The following is an 18169-nucleotide window of genomic DNA, read 5'->3' as shown; positions in this document are numbered from 1 at the left end:
ATGCCTTCTCTTCCTAGCTTTCCCCAGATTGTATGTGTATGGGTGTTTGGCCTGCATGTACTTAAATGCACCACAGAAGTCAGAAGAGGGCATCAGATCCTTTGTAACTGGAGTTACAGGTGGTTGTTAGCCGCCATGTGGGTACTGGGAACTGAACCTAGGTCCTCTGCAAGAACAGTCAGTTCTCTTAACCAGCTAAGTCATCTCTCCAACTCCCCCTTAAATGCCTCTTAAACAGCCTTTTCTTCCCCAGGAGGATACCCCTAAGGTGTTGAGGAGGGGTCTTTTAGGAGGTGCAGCAGTATACAGGGGCAGTGGGTCCTAGGTGGGTCATTTTAGCCTCTGAGCCTGGTTCTCTGCCAGCAGGAAAAGGTCAAGAATGCACCCCTCTTGGAGTCCCTGAGAAGGGAAAGGACTTTAGCTGAGCACTGTCCAGCCTCCCCAGAAGCTACATTCGGTGAGGCTAAATTCAACTTTTAAGAGGAATAGTAGGAGCCAGGTGTGGTAGCTCAAACTTTAATCCCAGCACTCAGGAGGCAGAGGCAGGTGGTTCTCTGTGAGTTCAAGGCCAACCTGGTCTACCATACAGAGTTCAGCTGGTGGTCTACCATAGAGTTCCAGGCCAGCTGGAGCAGGAGAGACCTGTTGGACCAGTAAACAACCTTGCATGGAAGTTGGAAAGGCAAGGAAATACCTGCTTACCCACACCAGGAGTGCATGGAAATCCCCCCGACCTCACTACTTTGGGCCCTACAGCTATCTACCCAGAGGCCCCAGCCTGAATGGAAACGTCACTCTACTACCATCATCCCACTCAGCAAGGTAACAATCCTTCACTTGGTGTCTGGTGCACTTCCCACTGGGAGTGAGTACCTGCTGCTGAGTGCCACTGAAGATGACAGTAAAGGGCGGTCACCGAGGCTTGGTGCACTCAGGGCATCCAGCACATGGTGTGGCATGAGGTCTAGGGCCCTGGTATCACCTTGGGCTGTGCTGCTTGAGGCCTCCAGGTTAGACCACCAACACCATGCAGCTACATCTCAGTTGTAGGTTCTCCTGCATTTGTAGTCACAGAGGCTGCTGAAAAGTGAGGGACAGCAACCCACAGGGCATTCCAGGGTATCTCACCAGAACCAGATGCCCTGTGGAGTTGTGGCTATGACCCAACCTCCTGTCCTTAGAGTATCCCCTGGGGCCTGGAGTGCACAAACCTCTTGCCTATTGAATGGATGGGACTGTTTTCAACTTGGAATCACCCACCACACAGGGGCCTTAAGATAGAATGACTCTTGGGAGGAAAGACCTCTCTTCTGGTGGACCCTCTGCAATGAACAGGCAGACTCTGGGTTTAGGAACACACATGGCCAAGTCACCCAAAGAAGGCCAAGAATTTTCTCAAATCTTTATTAAGTTAGAAAATGGATAAAGCAGCACAACACTCAGGCAAGCACCATGGCTGGGTCCTTTGTGCTGTGAGAAGTGTGCTTAATCCCGAAGGAGTAGTCCACAGGGCCTTAAGGTCTCTAGCAGGGCATCCCCTGAGGTGGAGCAGAGAGCAAGCTGGGCCTCTAATGAGGGCCATCTGTGGCCCTTAAGGAGCACTAGGAAGGTCTTCCCCAGAGCACAGTTATGGGGGAAGCCGAGACTGAAAGCCCCTCCCCAGAAGGCACACACTGCACCAATACCAGGTTGAGGTGTGGGCACACTGTGCTACCAATGGTGGAGCCCACTTTGGAGCCCCAATCCTGATGCAGCCAGCACATGCAAGTGGCCTGGGCAAGCCACAGGTTAGGGTGCCCTGTCTATTCTGTGCCACACACCAAGGGCTGTCCCCTCAACAGTGTGACCAATGGAGGAGCCTGGGGCCTCACAGTCCACAAACCTGGTGCTAGCAACATAGATAAGGACTCCTCAAAGCTTTGGGCAGTGACTGAGGAGCAAATGTTTAGGTAGTCTCTTCAGACCCTTTTCTCTGAGCTCAAGGGAAAACTGGGCAGGATCCAGTGCTGCCAGCTGAAGGCCAATGTCAGGGAGGACAGCAGGTGTGGCAAGAGCCTTGTCTCTGTCCACCTGACACAAATCCACCAATGTGGATGGGAACTGCAGTGAGCACTGGGTCTCTGCCATATACCCACCTGCTCCTCAACTCGGGAGGCAGGGCACAAGCTTATGGCAGGTGAGGTCTCCTGGAAAGGAGCCCCATGCAATTGGCAGGTGTGACCCGTTGGAGATGGGTCATCACTGCTCTTCCTGTGGCTCCAAAGACAGGCAACAGGGTTGTGCCTACCAGCTCTCTGGGGCCTGAAGTCCTGCTGAGTGACCCCTGTTCCTGCCTGACTGGTCATGAGCATCTGTTGCACACCTGGAGTAGTATCCTGGGAGTCACCCCTTCAAGGGATGGGCCAGTGCTCGGCAGAGGGCCCATGAGAGACTTCCCCCTTGGCATTAGGAGTCTCAGTGGCATCTGCTGTGGGTAGAAACCTGTGGGTGCACCCTGAGGTTTGTTGGACTCTGCTCCTGGAGATTGAGGACATTGTAGAGTGATACTCCCACCTCCCACAGGCAGCCTTGCCAAGGCTGTGCTTCGGTGATGAGGGACCTCTGCTGTTCCCCTGCTAGCCCCCGACTCAGGTCTGGCTGCCAGAGGTAACCTCAAGGCTCTACATGCATGTCCTCCCCCTAGTCCAGGGGTCCTGGCAATAGCCCATGCCCTTTGGAAGCTCCTTTCCACATGAAAGCCACTGGCAGCTTAGGAAGCCTGGGCACGGGTGCCGCTGGAGACCTTCACTTTTCTTGCCTAAAGCTCAGAAAAGCCCGAGGCTGCTGCTGCCCAGAGCTGGTGCTGTTGGCTTCTGGATCCAGTGGGGAGGACAATGCAAAGTCTGTGGATGAGAGAGAGGAAGAGGATGTGAGGATTGGTGGCTACAGCACTCTGTCCTAGCTAGAACAAAATGACAAAATCAAGAGGCTCCTCCAGGGCTGGGGGCAGGATCCAGCTCCTTTGTCCACCCACCAGTGTGGCCCTCCGCAGTTCGGGAACCTGAGCTACTGTGTCCCACAGCTCAACTGCCACTGGTGCTCCCTCACACAGGAGACCCTGGGGACATGACATGGCAGGGCAAATACAGCTACTATCCCCGGTGCTGTCTTCCCCTGAGAAGCTGCAGACTTACACAATTACAGAGTGTATGTTATACTGAGAAGACCTACAAATAAAAACTAACTTTATAATTGAGATTAGAAGCAGGAGCTTTACTTTACTTTGGTAGACAGTGTGGGAATGAGAATTAATAAAAAGACAGGAGTTAACTAGAGGGGACCACCTGTCCACACAGAAGAACACAAAGCGCTGAGGTAAGAATGTAAACAAGAGCCGGAGAGATGGCCCAGTGGTTAAAAGCACTGACTGCTCTTGCAGAGGACCCTGGTTCGATTCCCAGCACCCACATGGAGGCTACAAACCATCCTTAACTCCAGTTCCAGGGGAATCTGATGCCCTCTTCTAACCTCTGTGGCACTGCATGACACGCTTGTACTCACATACACGCTGGCAATACACTCATACACATAAAATAAAAATAATAAATTTAAAAAAATATATATATATATATAATAAAATCTGGGTGTGGTAGCGCACACCTTTAGTCCCAGCACTTGGGAGACAGATGCAGGAGGATCTCTGTGAGTTCAAGACCAGCCTAGTCTCCATAGTAAGTTCCAGGCCAGTTGGGGCTATAGGAAGACCCTGTCTCAAAAAGATTAAAAAAAAAAAAAATTGTAAACAAAAGTGAGCCAGTGAGGCAGAGGCAGACAAGGTGTGTGAGCTGGGGGGACGAAGGCAGGGGTGTTGAGGACAAGCGGCAGGCTGTGGAAAGCAGCAGGCATACTCATTTGTGACCTGGACAAATATTCACCACAACCTCTCTGCATGCCAGGCTGTAAGAGAGACTAGGCGGATGCAGTACTGAAGGAGGAGGGGCTGTCCTCATGGTCATGAAGCTCACATCCCTGCTGCATTTTCTCAATCACTGAGCACCAGTGGTTGTCCTGCAAACGAGGACGGTGACTGTCTACCCACTTAGAGAGGAGCCCAGGAATCAGACCCTTCCTTGCTGAAGGCTTCGTGGAGAATGTTCCTGAAGCAAAGAAGAAATACCTATTTACTTGCTGGTGGGAATTACTGCTGCAGCTGAGCCACAGTGGCAGGCAACCCAGCACAGCCCCAGGCCAGCCCCAAGAGGAAGGTGGCCCATTGTACAAGACTAGGAAGGGATGGCGGCCACACTGCAGCTCCTGAGCTACTCCAGTTTGGACACCCCACAGGACAGGGCAGGGCTGGCTGGGTAGGCCTGGGTGGGAGGTCAGTGATCTTAGGGAAGTAAGGGGGAGGAAGAGAGGAACTGGGTGTCTTCCTCAGGCCTTTCCTGGAGCCCCTGAGGTCCACACAGTTTTGGTGCCTGAGGTCAGTGATGGATGTGCCCCAAGCTCCAAGATGGCCTAAGGAGGCACACTTACAGAAGGGAAGACTAGACCCTGCCCCGTCACTGTGAATGACTAGAAGCATTCATGGGCTCACAGGCTCTGGGGTGAACTGAATCCTCATCCAGGTCCAGCAGGAGGCAAAGGCACAGCCTGCTGAACCGTCACCAACCCCAGCAGGCCTGTAGGGTTAGCACTATTTAACCTGTGCACTGGCATGAGCTGTGTAACTAAATGAGACTACAGTTGAAGGAACTTTTCTTTAGTTGTCTACATATTTACAAAACATTAGAGCAAAAACACATCAGCCAGGACTGGGGCTCTGTGGAACAGTTTTCCTTAAATGGAATGCCCCCTTACCACTGCTGCAATTCTTGGAGGCTAACCACAGGAATTCCCCAGGGGTCCTGAAACTTCATGACACCTGACATAGTGGGGTAGGGTGGTTTCACAGCTGGGTCCTGGGGCCTCCAAACTCCTCTCCACACAAGTGAGAAGCTGGATCCTGAGGCCCCTAACCATTCTAAGATGCACTGAGATGGTCAATCTGAACTTCCCAGTGGCTGCCACATGGTTGCCACAGAGATGCCAATGTGCATGCCAGGGCCCAGCCTAGTCCCCTACATGCAGGTATGAGTCCTTCAGAGCTTGGGTGAAAGGGGCCTATGAGCAGATGGTGCTGGGAGTCATCCTGCCTGGCTCCTGTGTTGGGTCTAGATGAGTAACTGTCTTCCACCTCACCCCAAGGTCTTAGTCTGTAACCCTGAATTCTGGAAGCCTCTTCTCCATAGCCTGATTTCCTCATCTGTGAAAATGCAGTCTTCTAGCTGGAATGGATATGAGGTCAGTGGTTGTCTGCACTGCCTGTGCATGACAGGCCCTGGCAAAGACCCCTCCTGAAGGTGGCTGGTGTAGGGCCTGCCTGTGGTGTCACTCTATTCCCGGGTCTCACACAGGCATGAGGGACCACTGCCACGTGAAGGACATCCCGAAAGCAATCTCCTGCCAGCTATTCTGTCCCCCAGAGCTGGAGGAAACCAGTCCTGGCTCTGGGTTTTTCTTTGTAATAATTTTGAAGCAGGACAAAGTGGGCCAGGTGTGTCTGCAGCAGTGACTGAGCCCCACAGGGTCTGGTGACTTTGACCTTTCCCAGAGCTGCCCCTGCCCCAAATCCAGTGGCAGGACCTCAGGGCCTATGAGGAGACAAGCTCTCCATGCCTGGTGAGTGCACCTGCCGTGCCATCCTGTTATAACACCCTTCAGGTCAGAGGTGGGTTGGGAGGGGATCTGGGAGGAAAGAATATGGGGGATTGGACTTTAAGTGGCTTTGAGAGGCCCCAGTGGGAAAGAAAAAAAGAGAAGGCGATGACTATAATGGGAATCCCATTAAGATTCAAAATAGGAGTCTGGGCTGGGGAAAGCGGGCATGGGGCCCATGGGAGCCACAGGGGTACTGAGCAAGGGCTGCAGGGACCTGCTGCTGGTGGTCCCTGGAGCTACCTGGGGGCCTGTCAGGATGGAAAGAAAATCTATGGAACACCTGGCACAGGTGAGGCTCCTGGGGATCAGGGATAGTGGCACTTCTCACAAGGACCTCCTGCCTGCTACGTGGGGGATGCTACCCAGCAGGGCTGGGGTTAGAGAGGGACAGAGGCCATGTCTAGGTAAGGTATGAGGCTGGGCATCCCAGATGGCAGCTCATGGATCATGGCCATGGTCACTGGGGGTTATGTGTCCCAAAGTAAAGAATGCACATGGAGGGAACAAACATGTTGTGTTTTGGCCCTTTCTGGCCTTGACACTTGCCACAATGCTCAGGCCCCTCCCATTTAGGGTTCCCCACCTCCCACCCCATGGGTTCTGGGCTGCAGCTGAGTTGGAGCCACATGCCCTGGGAGCTGAGGGGTGGAGAGGCTTCCCAGGACCCAGGGAGTATCAGGCCTGCCTTGAATGTCAGCTTCCTACTCTGCTACTGGGTTGTGAGTCTCTTCTTTGAAGCGAGTCCAGAGACTCTGAACTGTGCAGGCAAGCTGAACAAGAGAAGGAGCCTGCAGAGCGTGAGAACAACCCAGCCTCAGTCGAGTGACAGAGGCCAGAGGAAGGGTGGTCTGGGTAGAGGAAATGCTGCTTCAGTGGCTGCTGCAGCCCATGAACTCCAGCACAGGAACTCAGGGTCTGTCTGGGAGTGGCTTCCCACCCGGATCTGGGACTAGGTGGGTCTTGTGCGATTAGATTCTCCTGTGCTCACTTCCTAATCCCTATAAGAGGCCAGTGACAACTTCCTGCTGTGGGCTAAAAAGGATGAGGCAGACACATGCAGCTGTCCTCAGCACAGCAACAACGCTGGGGACAAACGAGGGACACGGGGAGGCCCTCATAGCCCAGAATGTCCAGGAGCCATTATCATCCCTTTCTTCCCCCTGTAAAAGAGGATTTTTGAATTCAGCACCTCATTGGATCTCTGGTCAAGAACTGTATTTCCATTCCTTCTTCCTATTTTCCAGAAGACAAAGCTGAGCCTCGAAAAAGTTAAGCCTGTCCAGGATCAAGTAACTAGGATGTCACAGTCAACAGGCAATTCAAGCTTCCTCCACGGTGCAGAAGTTCCTAAGAAAGATGCTTGACCAAGTCCGGCTGAGCTGTGTCACCCACAGGGCAGTGACAGGTGAAGAAGCCTTTGGCAGACAGGGCACCCTGCCCATTTCTTGAGGCCACTTCTCAAGGAAGAACTGTATTCAGGTTCCCAGAGGTGAACAGTAGCATAGGGTGGAGGAGCCTGGGCCCCACAGATGACTCTATCCCACAGCTAACATGGGCCAGCACTCATAAGTCCGGTGGCAGGAACTGGCAATTAGTGAAGAAATGCCAATATCCTTTTGAAGCTTGCTACTCTGGGACCCAGAGAGCAGATGAAAACAAAACAGGCCCAAAGGCCCTAAAGAGAACTAAGTCAAGTCCTGTTCCTACTCGGCTGCTCTTAGGAGCCCAGCCACTCCAGTCACTGCACACTCACAGATCTGCTGGGCCCTTTAAGAGCCTGGGAGGTTCTCAGGATCCATTCAGCCTGAACTCAGTTTATATGTAGGCCCAGCTCAGGAGTACTGCTTTCCTGTACAGTAGCAGCAGCTGAACCCACAGATTCATTGAGCCTCAGGATGCTTCCTGACTAGGTTCTTGACCTGAATTGAAGGGGTCTATGTAGATTCAAGACAGGAACTTGAGGAAGGAGAGGGCAGCTGGGGGAAGAAGGGAGGCTCCTCCTGCAAGACCACCTCTTTTCTTGCTCTCAGTAGACCAGCACCCCACCCCACCTGTGCCCATGGGGGTCCATCCTCTATACCGCATCCCATGTACAAGGCCCAGGAGGAAGACTTTGGAACTTGAACAGGGGACAAGGGCTAGTTAACATGTGCTGGCTTTTTCCAGGCCCTGGTCATAAAACATCTGGCTCCTACAAACCCACCACAGATGCCAACCCCTCCCAGAACACTTTGCTAAGCTGGCCCAGCGTCCTCCCCTAGCCTTGATACTTGACATTTGACCCAGCCTCTATGACACCCCAGACCTGGCCTAAGTCAGTAGCCCCCATCCCTTTGCGCCTGATGTGTCACCTGGCTCTCTCCAAGCTATGTTCACTTGTTTTCCTATGACTTCACACGCTCACAGTACTATGAACAGAGTACCAGCAGGGTTCATCTCATGAGCACCTGTTCTATGATAAGCCCTGCTCCGACAGCCCAAGGGGCCACCTCAATCAGATGACTGCCTGCTTTAAGGAAGGCCGTCCCTCTACCTCACACAGAAGGTAGATGTTCCCTCCTCCCCTGGCAAATTCACAGCTGTGCTAGAGGAGGTAGGATTCAACCCGTCCTTAAGTCCCATCACCCTGCTGCTTACTGACCCTCCCTGGGAGATGTGGCAGCCACTACCCATAATGGGGACAAGCCAGAGGGGCTCCCATGCCCTTCTGGAAGGCTCACCTGGCTGGGGTGCTCCTCATGCAGGCAGGTGCTTCCAGGTGCTGACAAAGGCTGTGGGGATGAGCGAGTAGGGCACGGTGGTAATGCAGTTCCATGTGTCTGAAGTGGGATCATAGCAGTCCAGGGTCTTACACCTCTGGGTCCCAAAATAGCCTCCTACCACATACAGTTTGTTGCCCGAAGCCAGGGCATGGCAGGACATGCGTTTAGCAGTCATGTCCCCAATCCGTGTCCACTGGTTAGTCTCACAGTCGAAGCGATAGGCTGAGGCTGCCGTGAACTCTGTGTCACCTCCCATGATGAAGATTTGGCTGCCCAGGACTGCAGCAGCTGTGTATCGCCAAGGCTGGGGACACTCAGCCTTAATCGTCCACCGGTTCTCTGAAGGGTTGTAGCACTGGACTTTGGACACCATATCCCGGTGGATGCTGGTCCCTCCAAACACAAAGAGTTTCAGCTTGGCGCTCACCACTGCAGCATTGCTGACGCCATCCCTCAGTGGGGCCACCATGGTCCACTTGTTAGCCCCAGGGTCATATTTTTCCACTTGCTTCAGGGAGACAGAAGGGGAAGCTGGGAAGACACCTGCCAGGGATGTATGTCCCCCGACTACATAAAGACAGTTCTCCAGCTCAGCTGAGCCATGGCCAAAGCGGGCGATCAGCATGGGTGCTGCCTTGGACCATTCCTCATGGACAGTGTCGTACACCCAGACATCCTTGGAGACTCCATTCTCAGAGCCCCTGCCCCCGGTCACATAGACCTTGCAGCCAATTGCTGAGGCGCTGAACTCCTTCCGGGGGCTTGGCAGATCCGCTTTGGGGATGATCTCCTTGGCTTTATGGTCTACCTGGTAGATCTTGTCACACATGAAGGTTTGACCCCCCAGTATGAGCAGAGTGTGACCTGCCTTGCGAGGCCGGGCACAGGGGCTGGTGACCACCCCATCATTTTGCAAGATCTTGGTCTTGCAGTGGAGAGCTTCATCTATGATAAGTTTGGTACGTTCATCTGCCATGAGGAGGGCCTCGCCAGACACGGCCTCCTTCAGACAGTCAGAGGGCAGCAGGGCCAGCCGCACGCTGCGTAGGAGCTCTGGTAGGTGGGCCTTCCTCTGCTCCAGGTCATGCTTCACCCACTGCAGGATAGCCTCAAAGACCACACGTTCATCCTCCGTCTCCAGCTCATCACTGGAGATGAGATCCAGCAGCGTGTCCTTGGACAGGCTGTTAAAATCCTCACTCTGCCGAACTGTCTCAAAGTGTACCAAGCACATGCGCCAGGAGAACTCATAGAGCCTGCGGCACTGGTGAGCATCAGACAGCAACATCATGCCCAGGCAGTTGGAGGGGAAAAGGTTCTTCTCCAGAAACTCTGCAGCTGCGTCCCTCACGTCATGGAACTGTAGCATGTCACCTGCCTCCAGCAGCGATTCTGCATTCTCCTCATTGATGACGATTCGGGAGGAATAGGCGAAGTCCAGCAGCAGCTCCAGCACCTCAGGGTGCAGGTTGTCCTGGAAGTTGACTGTATCATCCCGGCTTTCCCGCAGGCCGTGGCTGAACATGGCCTCAAAGTAGCGGCTGGAGGCAGCCAGCACTGCCCGGTGGCAGGGGAAGGCGCGGTCACCAGCCCATAGTGTGACATCAGTGAACATGCAGTGCTTACGCAGTGTGTTGAGATGGGCCAGCACACAGTCAGGGTGTGAGGCCTTGTGGAAGAGTGTGATGTTCATAGAGCCTGTGCTGCTCCGCGACTTACGAGTCTCGTGGACGCTGACTGACATGGCGTGTTAACCTGCAGGGGGAGAGACACTGGTGAGAGGGAGATTCCTGTCTACAGGCCCTCTGGGTATCTCCCCCTTCAACCCTCAGCTCCCGGTGCCCACCTCCCTTCCCTCCTTCACTCAGCAGTAAGGAACCAAGCCTGGCTTCCCTGCACCTCTGAAGAGGATGCAGGCAAGAGGGCCCTGCCTCACCCTGCTCTACAGAAACTGTCTGTTCTGCTTGGATCGGTCCTGGACTACCTATCCCTGACCTGAAGATAAGAAACCCTGGGCAAGCTGGAGCTGCGGTTGCCTCAAGCGGTGACAAGCATATGACAAGGGTGTCCCTGACTTGGCTGGGTGACTGGTCAGGGCAGTGCTAAGCAATGTGAGCCCTTGACAGTAGTGCACCCTCTGGGAAGTGTCTCTCCAAAGTCGAAGTGCATAGCAGCTGAGACTTAGGCAGAGTGTTGCTACCCTGGCCAAGGCCAGGATCCCATGTGGGCTGGGTTCTGAAGTCTAATCTCTGCCTTCCATTGGCCAAGGAGACTGATTCCTGCAGGGTTAGCCATGGGGACTGGGGACTCTTGAAGCACATTCCTGTGAACATCTAGCCAGCGTTCCTCACTGCCACCTGCTTCCAGCAGGCACATTCTGAACTGGGCTCTTTACACTAGTGGCCAGACAACCCTCCTCACCCTGAGATAGACGCTCATGTGTTCTGTGTAGGCACATTCTCTGAACCCAAGGGTCTCCAGAGCCCTCTTGATAAAGGTTTAGAGGTGAGGTCTGCTAGCCAATGAGTGACCTGGGAAGACAGCAGGACACTCCTTATACTACAGCACTAACCCCATCTGCCTTAACCAAAGCAACAGAGGCAGGCAACTAAAGGACCTGGGGCCAGTGGGCACATCTCCTGCCTCCCTCTCACCAGATCACACACCAGACCACACAGAGCACTCCATGCAATCAGACACAAGTTTGCTGCTTGTTTGAATTTGAGGGATTTCCAAAACACTCTCAATATCCAGCTCAGAACTGTGACAATGGGGTCCAAGGACAGGCAGCTAAAACCTCAAGAAACAATGACCCCACAACAAAAGCAAACTGTACCCCAGCATCCTGACCCCCAGAAACCTGTGCTGCCTTCTTCCTGCTAGTAAGTGGGACAGGGCACACAAGGTTTTCTTTTTAATTTTCAAAAGTTTATATCCCCTCTTGCCCCCACCTCAAATCAACTTTCTGCTTAGGCATAATCTGGTGAAGGAAGAAAGCGATTTCATGCTTCAGTGAAGTGTAATAACTATTTTCTCTCTCCTCCACTGGCCAAGAACCAGAGAAATCACAAACTAGTGTGACCAGAGCTGCCTGGGCCAGTCTCTAGGCCACACCATGGCAGGGAGGCACAAGAGCTGGGCCTAGCCTTACTGCTCAGGCCTCCACAGGTGAACCTACAAGCTGCAGGCCATCAGGTTCCATCCAAAGTTCTGAGATCAGCCCGTATGAGGCTGGGGTGAGTGTGCTAGCTTAGACCATGCTCACAGGTTCAGCTCCACCACCTGCTCCGGCACTGCTCTCTTCTTGCACCTCAGGCTTCTCTACTCTGGCCTCCATGATTCATTCACTGACTGGTGATCATTCCCCAAGAATGTCCTTCAAGCCTGGCCCTGGGGTGGGGCATCATGGAAACAAAGGGACCACACTGACCTGGTTAGACAGGCTTGGCCAAGGGGATTTCTCAATCCGAATTCTGGACCCTGCACATGTTTCCCCAACCCTTGGTGTGGCTGGTAAATCTTTGCTCCAGCTTCCAACCCTCTCAATCACTGGACACTGCCTCCAATGTGGCCCTTTACCCAGTGGCTCAGTCCAGTCCTTCATCCCCTCCCCCATGTTGTGGTAGGCCATCCTGTGGCCTGTGATCTGCAGACCACATGGGAAACAAGACGGGGCTTGGAGAACAAAGGGCCAGGAAGGACTCTGATTTAGGGCTTTAGACACCCAGGCCTAAATCCTCCTCCTAGGGTAGGTATGTGGGCTCTATGGGTCATCTACGGGGCCTGGCCCCGGCCTCCCAATAAGGGGTGATTCCTTACCTTCCCAACAGCCAGGTGTGCACAATACATACTGGGGTGGAGGTGGGGGCCCCCTGGACTTCCTGGCCTGGCAGTGCCCCTATATAGCTCACCCCCTCCAACTCTCCTCATGGATCTCATATCCTCAGCTCTAAGGCTCTGCCTCTTCAATGGGTACTGAGCTCCCAGGGTAGTGGGGCAGCAGGTAGACTCTCTGGAGGGGTTAGGGCATAAGACAAGGCTCAAATACTGAGAAAGCACCAAAAAATGGGGCAGGCCCTCAGTCTAGTCACAGCTGCCCAGAGAAGGGCACAAAATAGTGACCTCCATGGGGCCAATGATAACTTGGCAGCCCAGGTCCCACAGCTGCCTGTGTCTTGCTTGCTAAACATATGCCAACAATGCATGCAATGGTGCAAATGCCACCAACTTGCACATATACTAGCAGGTCTCCCCTCCCTGCCAGCCACCAGCCTGGGCACCTCTGTGCTAAGAGCAGCAGAGGCATCTGCTTGGATGTTTCTCTGGGTGGTCCCACCTCCTGTGGGTGATGCCTGCCTCTGGGCCAGTATTTAATGGCTCTTTGCTTATTCACTGATTTGCTTGTTCATCTTACATGATGGCAGCAGACTCAATCCACAGATGAGGGTGCTAAGGCCCACATATCCCAGACACGCTACTTTGTCCTGTCTCAAGTATACCAGAGGCCCAGGAAAGTGGGGGCCATGTGCAGTGCTCTCTGACACGACCTCAACACTTGGTATGGAGCACAGCAGTGGTTCCTTGATTTGCCAGAACTGCCCCATCTGTCCCCTCCCCCACCTGGGAGAGACCCCAGGACACACAAGTAATCCATCTTCCCTACGCTTCACACTGGCTACCATCTCTGCCCCCCTCCACTCCAGGCTGTGGAGTATGTGGACTTGGAAGATGGCTGAAGCAGCTGCTCATTCAGCCCCAGGAAGGGGTTGGGGAGAGATGTGCCAGACCCAGCCAATCAGCCTTCATCTCCTCCTGGCTGGGATGGCCACACCCCAACATGGCCAAGGGACTATTGTGAGACATTTACTGAAGTGTCAAGGAATGACATGGGTTCTGTCCCAGGGTGCTGGACCACAGCTGGGTGCTGGCGAGTGACTGCTGTGCTGCCACACGCCCACCAAGCGAACAGACACTAAGGAAGGCCGAACAGAGCCTGTAACCAAGGAGCCCAAAGTAACCTCTCGTGGATGTGCTCCCTGTTGGGCCCTGTCACTTGCTACCAAGAGTCCTGAGTGGGGCACTAGTTACCAGAAGCAGCCTTCCTTGGTAAAGGATCTTACAGTGCCACCCTCTCCAGCTCCACAAGCCCACCCTAACCCTGAAGAGACTGGTCTTGGGGGATTATTTTCAACATCCTTACATGTTATGCCCCCAGCCCTATGATGGCCTGGCCATACAAGAGTCACACCAAGTGCAAAGTGATGGGTGGGGTGGGCACCAACAAGGGTGTGGCCTCTCAGGAGCCTCCATAGGTGCATGTTCCCTGCCTCAGAGACCACAGGCAATCTGAACTCACACTGTACCTATGACACAGTAATTCTAATAACCTAAATGGCATCCCAGGCTCTGATGGATGCAAGACACAGAATATAATATGGCAGCACAGCATGGCTATGCTTTGCATATTTCTGAGACAGTCTCTCTCTACCTCCAGAGAAGCTGTTCAGACACACCAAGTAACAAACAGCTTTTCCTCAGCATCCTCGAAAATTTAATCAAATGCCCAAGGAAACAAAGTAACTCAGATGCACCAGGAAACAAGGTATCCCAGGGAAAAGACCATTACCTGCTCACAAGAATTCAAGGCTGGAGAGCTGAAGGCCTCCCTGACCAGGCCAGAAAGTTACTGCCTCTCTGCAGCAGACTCCACTGGCTGCAGCACTAACCTTTCCTCTTCCTTCTCACCTGCCAAGGCTTAACCAAGGCTCCAGCCTGCTTCCCTGGGGGCCAGAAGCAGCAGAGAAGTGTTCTGCTGGTGGAATGTCCTGCTACTGGGCAGGTGCAATCAACTCGGGGTCATTTCTTGGGCTAACAGCTGTGGCCAGCCCACATGGCCCCTTGGTAAAAATCATAAAGGGTCTCCTACCATGTGCCAAACGCCTACCATGGGCCCAGATTCAAACCTCGGAGAGAACATGTGCTACTGTTAGCCACACCAGAACAGAGACCCTTCTGTAGTGAACTGCAATGGTGGCCTGTGGCCATTAGCAGGGACCAGCATCCACTGGAGCAAGCAGAGCCCTTGATGCTCTTGGTGCCCATTAAGCACTCGATGGTAAGACTCTAACAGAGATGGCAGACCTGCAGGGCTGCAGACCTCTGACAGGCCTTTGGCCCTTTTCCACCTTCCCCATCACATTGATAAGAAAATGGGTTCAAGGACACCTGACTGCAGACCTTGAGAGTCTATTAACTCCTCTGCTACTCTCAGAGGGAAGAAGTGTGTTGTGGGTGTGTTCCAAGAGCAGAAAGAAAAACCAAGGAATGGCAGATGCCACCCTTTCCACTTCCAGGAGAGCTACTACTTGCTTGCCCCTGATGGTGGCCAGGACAGGCTGGGCTGCAACCTGCAGTCCTATCAGTGATTCTATGGCCCCTAGAGTTCAGAGAGGCTATGCCTACACCTCCTTGCAGGGGGCAGGGCTGGGCCTGGCCAGGGGTTGGATCTAGTCCCAAGAAGGCTTCTCACCTGGTTTAGAGCAAACTGAATCCCAGAAGCTCCGAAGCAGCCCCTTGATACAAACATGGACTCTGGCTTCCCAATTTTCACTGCTCGTGCCTTTGAACTGGGCAACCCTGTGTTGAAGCATGGACGATGAAGCATGGGTGAGCCCTACACATGGCCCCCACCCCTACTCACCTACACCAGAGCTTGGAAAGGGAAGCAGGAACTGCCCAAAGGATGGTCTCACTATGTAGCCCAGGCTGGTCTCAAAGTTTTGATCCTCCAGCTGAAATAACAGGCATGTACCATGCCCAGTCCAACGCCAAACTTTTCTGCTAGCACACCCAATGTTTCACAGACCTGAGGAAAGATGGCTACTTTGGTCTCCACAGACGATAGCCAACACCTAGGCTGACTGAACTGAACTGTGGTAGTCAGGGAGATGGGTTATTATCACATGCTGATGGAAGCTGAAGCCTTCTCCGCTAGTGTGGATGGAGGAGAAGGGAAGGGGTGACAAAGGGGCCTGAGAAAACAGCTGAAGGATGGAGCAAGCCCTGAGCAATGACTCAGCAGGGAACTCAGGTCAGGAAGGGAGCCAAGTCAGCTTCACCACTGCCAAGTATCTGATACCATGTTGCATAAAACTAAAAAAAAAAAAAAAAAAAAAATTAAATTTTTTTTTTTTGGTTTTTGAAACTGGGTCACCCCAGAACTCAAATGTAGACCAGGCTAGCCTCAGTCTCACAGAGATCTGCCTGCCTCTGCCTCCGGAGTGCTGGGATTAAAGGAATGCACCACCATGCCCAGCTAATTTTTAAGCTAGTATACGAAATAATGGACTTCATTAAAATGTTTTCACACACAGGTCATTGTACTTTGCTCCTATTCAGCCCTCCCACTGGTCACCTTCCTCTCCACAAATAAATTCCATTTAGTTTTTGTGTCATACGTAATATATATTGTTAAATTTAGATCTGCATAGGAAAGAAAACATGATACTCCCCCCGCCACACATTACTTGGCATTTTACATATAAGATTTAATCCTGAGAGCCAAGTGCAACACAGTTATGGCCTGTTTTAGTCAGGATGGGTGAGGTTCCATGGCAACAATAAACCTCCCCCAGGTAGCAGTAGCTTTGTAGGACAGAGGTTCTCCTTGCTGGTAGCACTACTCTGTGGTTGTGGTAAGTTTTCATCTTCTCACTCCCAGAGACACAACCTGAGCTGCCACAACGCTACCAGTCACTGTGCCAGAGGGAAAATGTGCAGCAGTGGTGATTAAGTGCAAGGTCTTGAAAGGATACACTATTTCTGTTCCCATTTCACTGGCCACAACCAGTCACACAACTAATCCTGTCATACTCCCCTCTATTTATATAACTCCCACAGAGAAGTAGCAGCTCAGAGGTAAATGGTAATAGGCAGCTTTACCTAACCCCGACTGGCCTCAGGTGCAATGACATCTGCACTTCACAAATTGGGAAACCAGACAGGAGATGTTAAGAAACATACCCAAGGCCCACAGGAGTGGGGCCAGGCTGGAGCCCTGGCTTGGGTCTGTCTCCACAAGCTCACTATGTGAGCCCAACATTACAGAGCTGGAGAAGGCATCTGACTCCAAGTCTGACTTATTTTCTACCCTGTGCCAAAGGGGGCAGAGGGAAAGTTCTTAGCCTGCATTTGCCAGCAGAGTCTGGGATCAGGATGCTGCTCAGACCCAGAGTGCAGCATTCTTACCCAAGTGCTGTCCAGTGGGGACAGTCACACACTGAAGAAATTAAGCCCTGTGCCTCCAGACACCCACACAATAATGAATCCACTCTTCTTCTGAGCTCAGGAGGAGAGCAGCCTCAAACCACTGTGCTCTATGCTCAGAAAGGCTGCCTTAGGGACAGGATGACACTTGCCCACCTACTCAGAGAATGTGTGAGTTTGGATAGCTTCTCATCAACATGATTTTTTGAGATGCTGGGTTCACATGCCTGGCCACATGCTGGGCTATGATGTTCAGTGCCCAACTCTGCCCTGGGATCCTGTTTCATCACAATGATAATGCCAAGATAAGAGAGGTCAATATGGACACCAAGGAGCTTCACCATAAAGGACAGTGTGCTAAGTAGCGAATGAGACCTAAAAGGTGTCAGCCTCTAGACTCAGCATTCCCCAACCCAGGCATTTCCATGGGGGCGAGTGGGGATGGAGTTGGCAGGTAGGATACTGCCCTTGCTTACTTAGTTACTTGCTTACTTAGGGTAAAACTTAGTTCTTGGGAGACAAAAAAGTCCCTGATTCTTTCTATATGTGAATCAGACACTGATGGAGTGGCATAATCAAGGGTATTCAAATACAATGGGGAGTGGGGCTATAGCTCAGTTGGCAAAGTGCTTGCCTAGCACGTACAAGGTCCTGTATTTGATTCCCAATACTGCATAAACTGTGTGCAATAGAACATGATTATAATCCCAGCACTCAAGAGGTGGCGATAGGAAGATCAGAAGTTCAAGGTCATTCTTGGCTACAGAGTCAATTTGAGACCAGCCTGGGCTACATGAGACTCTGCTTCAAAAATTGAAAACTAGGGTCAGCAAGATGGCTCAGCAGGTAAAGGTGCTTGCTGTCAAACCTGATGATCTGAGTTTGAGCCCCAAGACCTACATCGTGAAGGAGAGAACCAACTTCTGCTGTGTGTGTATATATACATACACACACACACAGACACACACACAGAGACACACACACAAAATAAATAATAAATAAGGCCAGTGTGGTGGTGCACGCCTTTAATCCCAGCACTCGGGAGGCAGAGACAGGTGGATCTCTGTGAGTTCAAGGCCAGCCTGGTCTACATAGTGAGTTCCAGGACAGCTGGGGCTACAAGGAGACCCTACCTCAAAAAGACCAAAAAATAAATAAATAATTAATAAATAAATGTAAAAAAAAAAAACCTAAAAACAGAACTAAAATAGGGCAGACAAATTCAGGAGAAAAGCTTTAAAGGGGTTTGGAGTGAGGCAGCAAAAGAAACTTCTGTGAAGCACACAAACAGAACTCTTCATTTTGGTTTGTCATGCTCAGTTTTTGACCACAAATAAATATTTCTAAATTGTTATAACGGAACTGGGTATGGGGCTCACGGTTAAATCCCTAGCACAATAGAT

General features: G+C 52.3%; 1 protein-coding gene across 3 annotated transcripts in view; it reads right to left on the bottom strand.

The window, feature by feature from the left end:
• Positions 1-147: 147 nt before the first annotated feature.
• The window catches only part of Klhl25 (kelch like family member 25), a 32384-nt gene continuing 14362 nt past the window's right edge, over positions 148-18169 (bottom strand). For 2 of the 3 annotated variants that reach the window (XM_008852330.2, XM_029555675.1), the window contains exons 2-3: positions 8460-10256; positions 148-2882 (exon numbers count right to left, since the gene is read on the bottom strand). In XM_008852330.2, coding sequence (XP_008850552.1) covers positions 8476-10245 — 1770 coding nt within the window. In that variant the 5' untranslated portion in view covers positions 10246-10256 and the 3' untranslated portion in view covers positions 148-2882; positions 8460-8475. Of the gene's footprint in view, positions 2883-8459; positions 10257-15201; positions 15367-18169 lie in introns of all 3 variants that reach the window. The other variant, XM_029555674.1, reaches the window with a different exon arrangement.

This window comes from Nannospalax galili, unplaced genomic scaffold (assembly GCF_000622305.1).
Source record: "Nannospalax galili isolate Female #2095 unplaced genomic scaffold, S.galili_v1.0 scaffold63, whole genome shotgun sequence".
Taxonomy (NCBI): domain Eukaryota; kingdom Metazoa; phylum Chordata; class Mammalia; order Rodentia; family Spalacidae; genus Nannospalax; species Nannospalax galili.
This window is presented reverse-complemented; position numbering and strand designations above follow the sequence as displayed.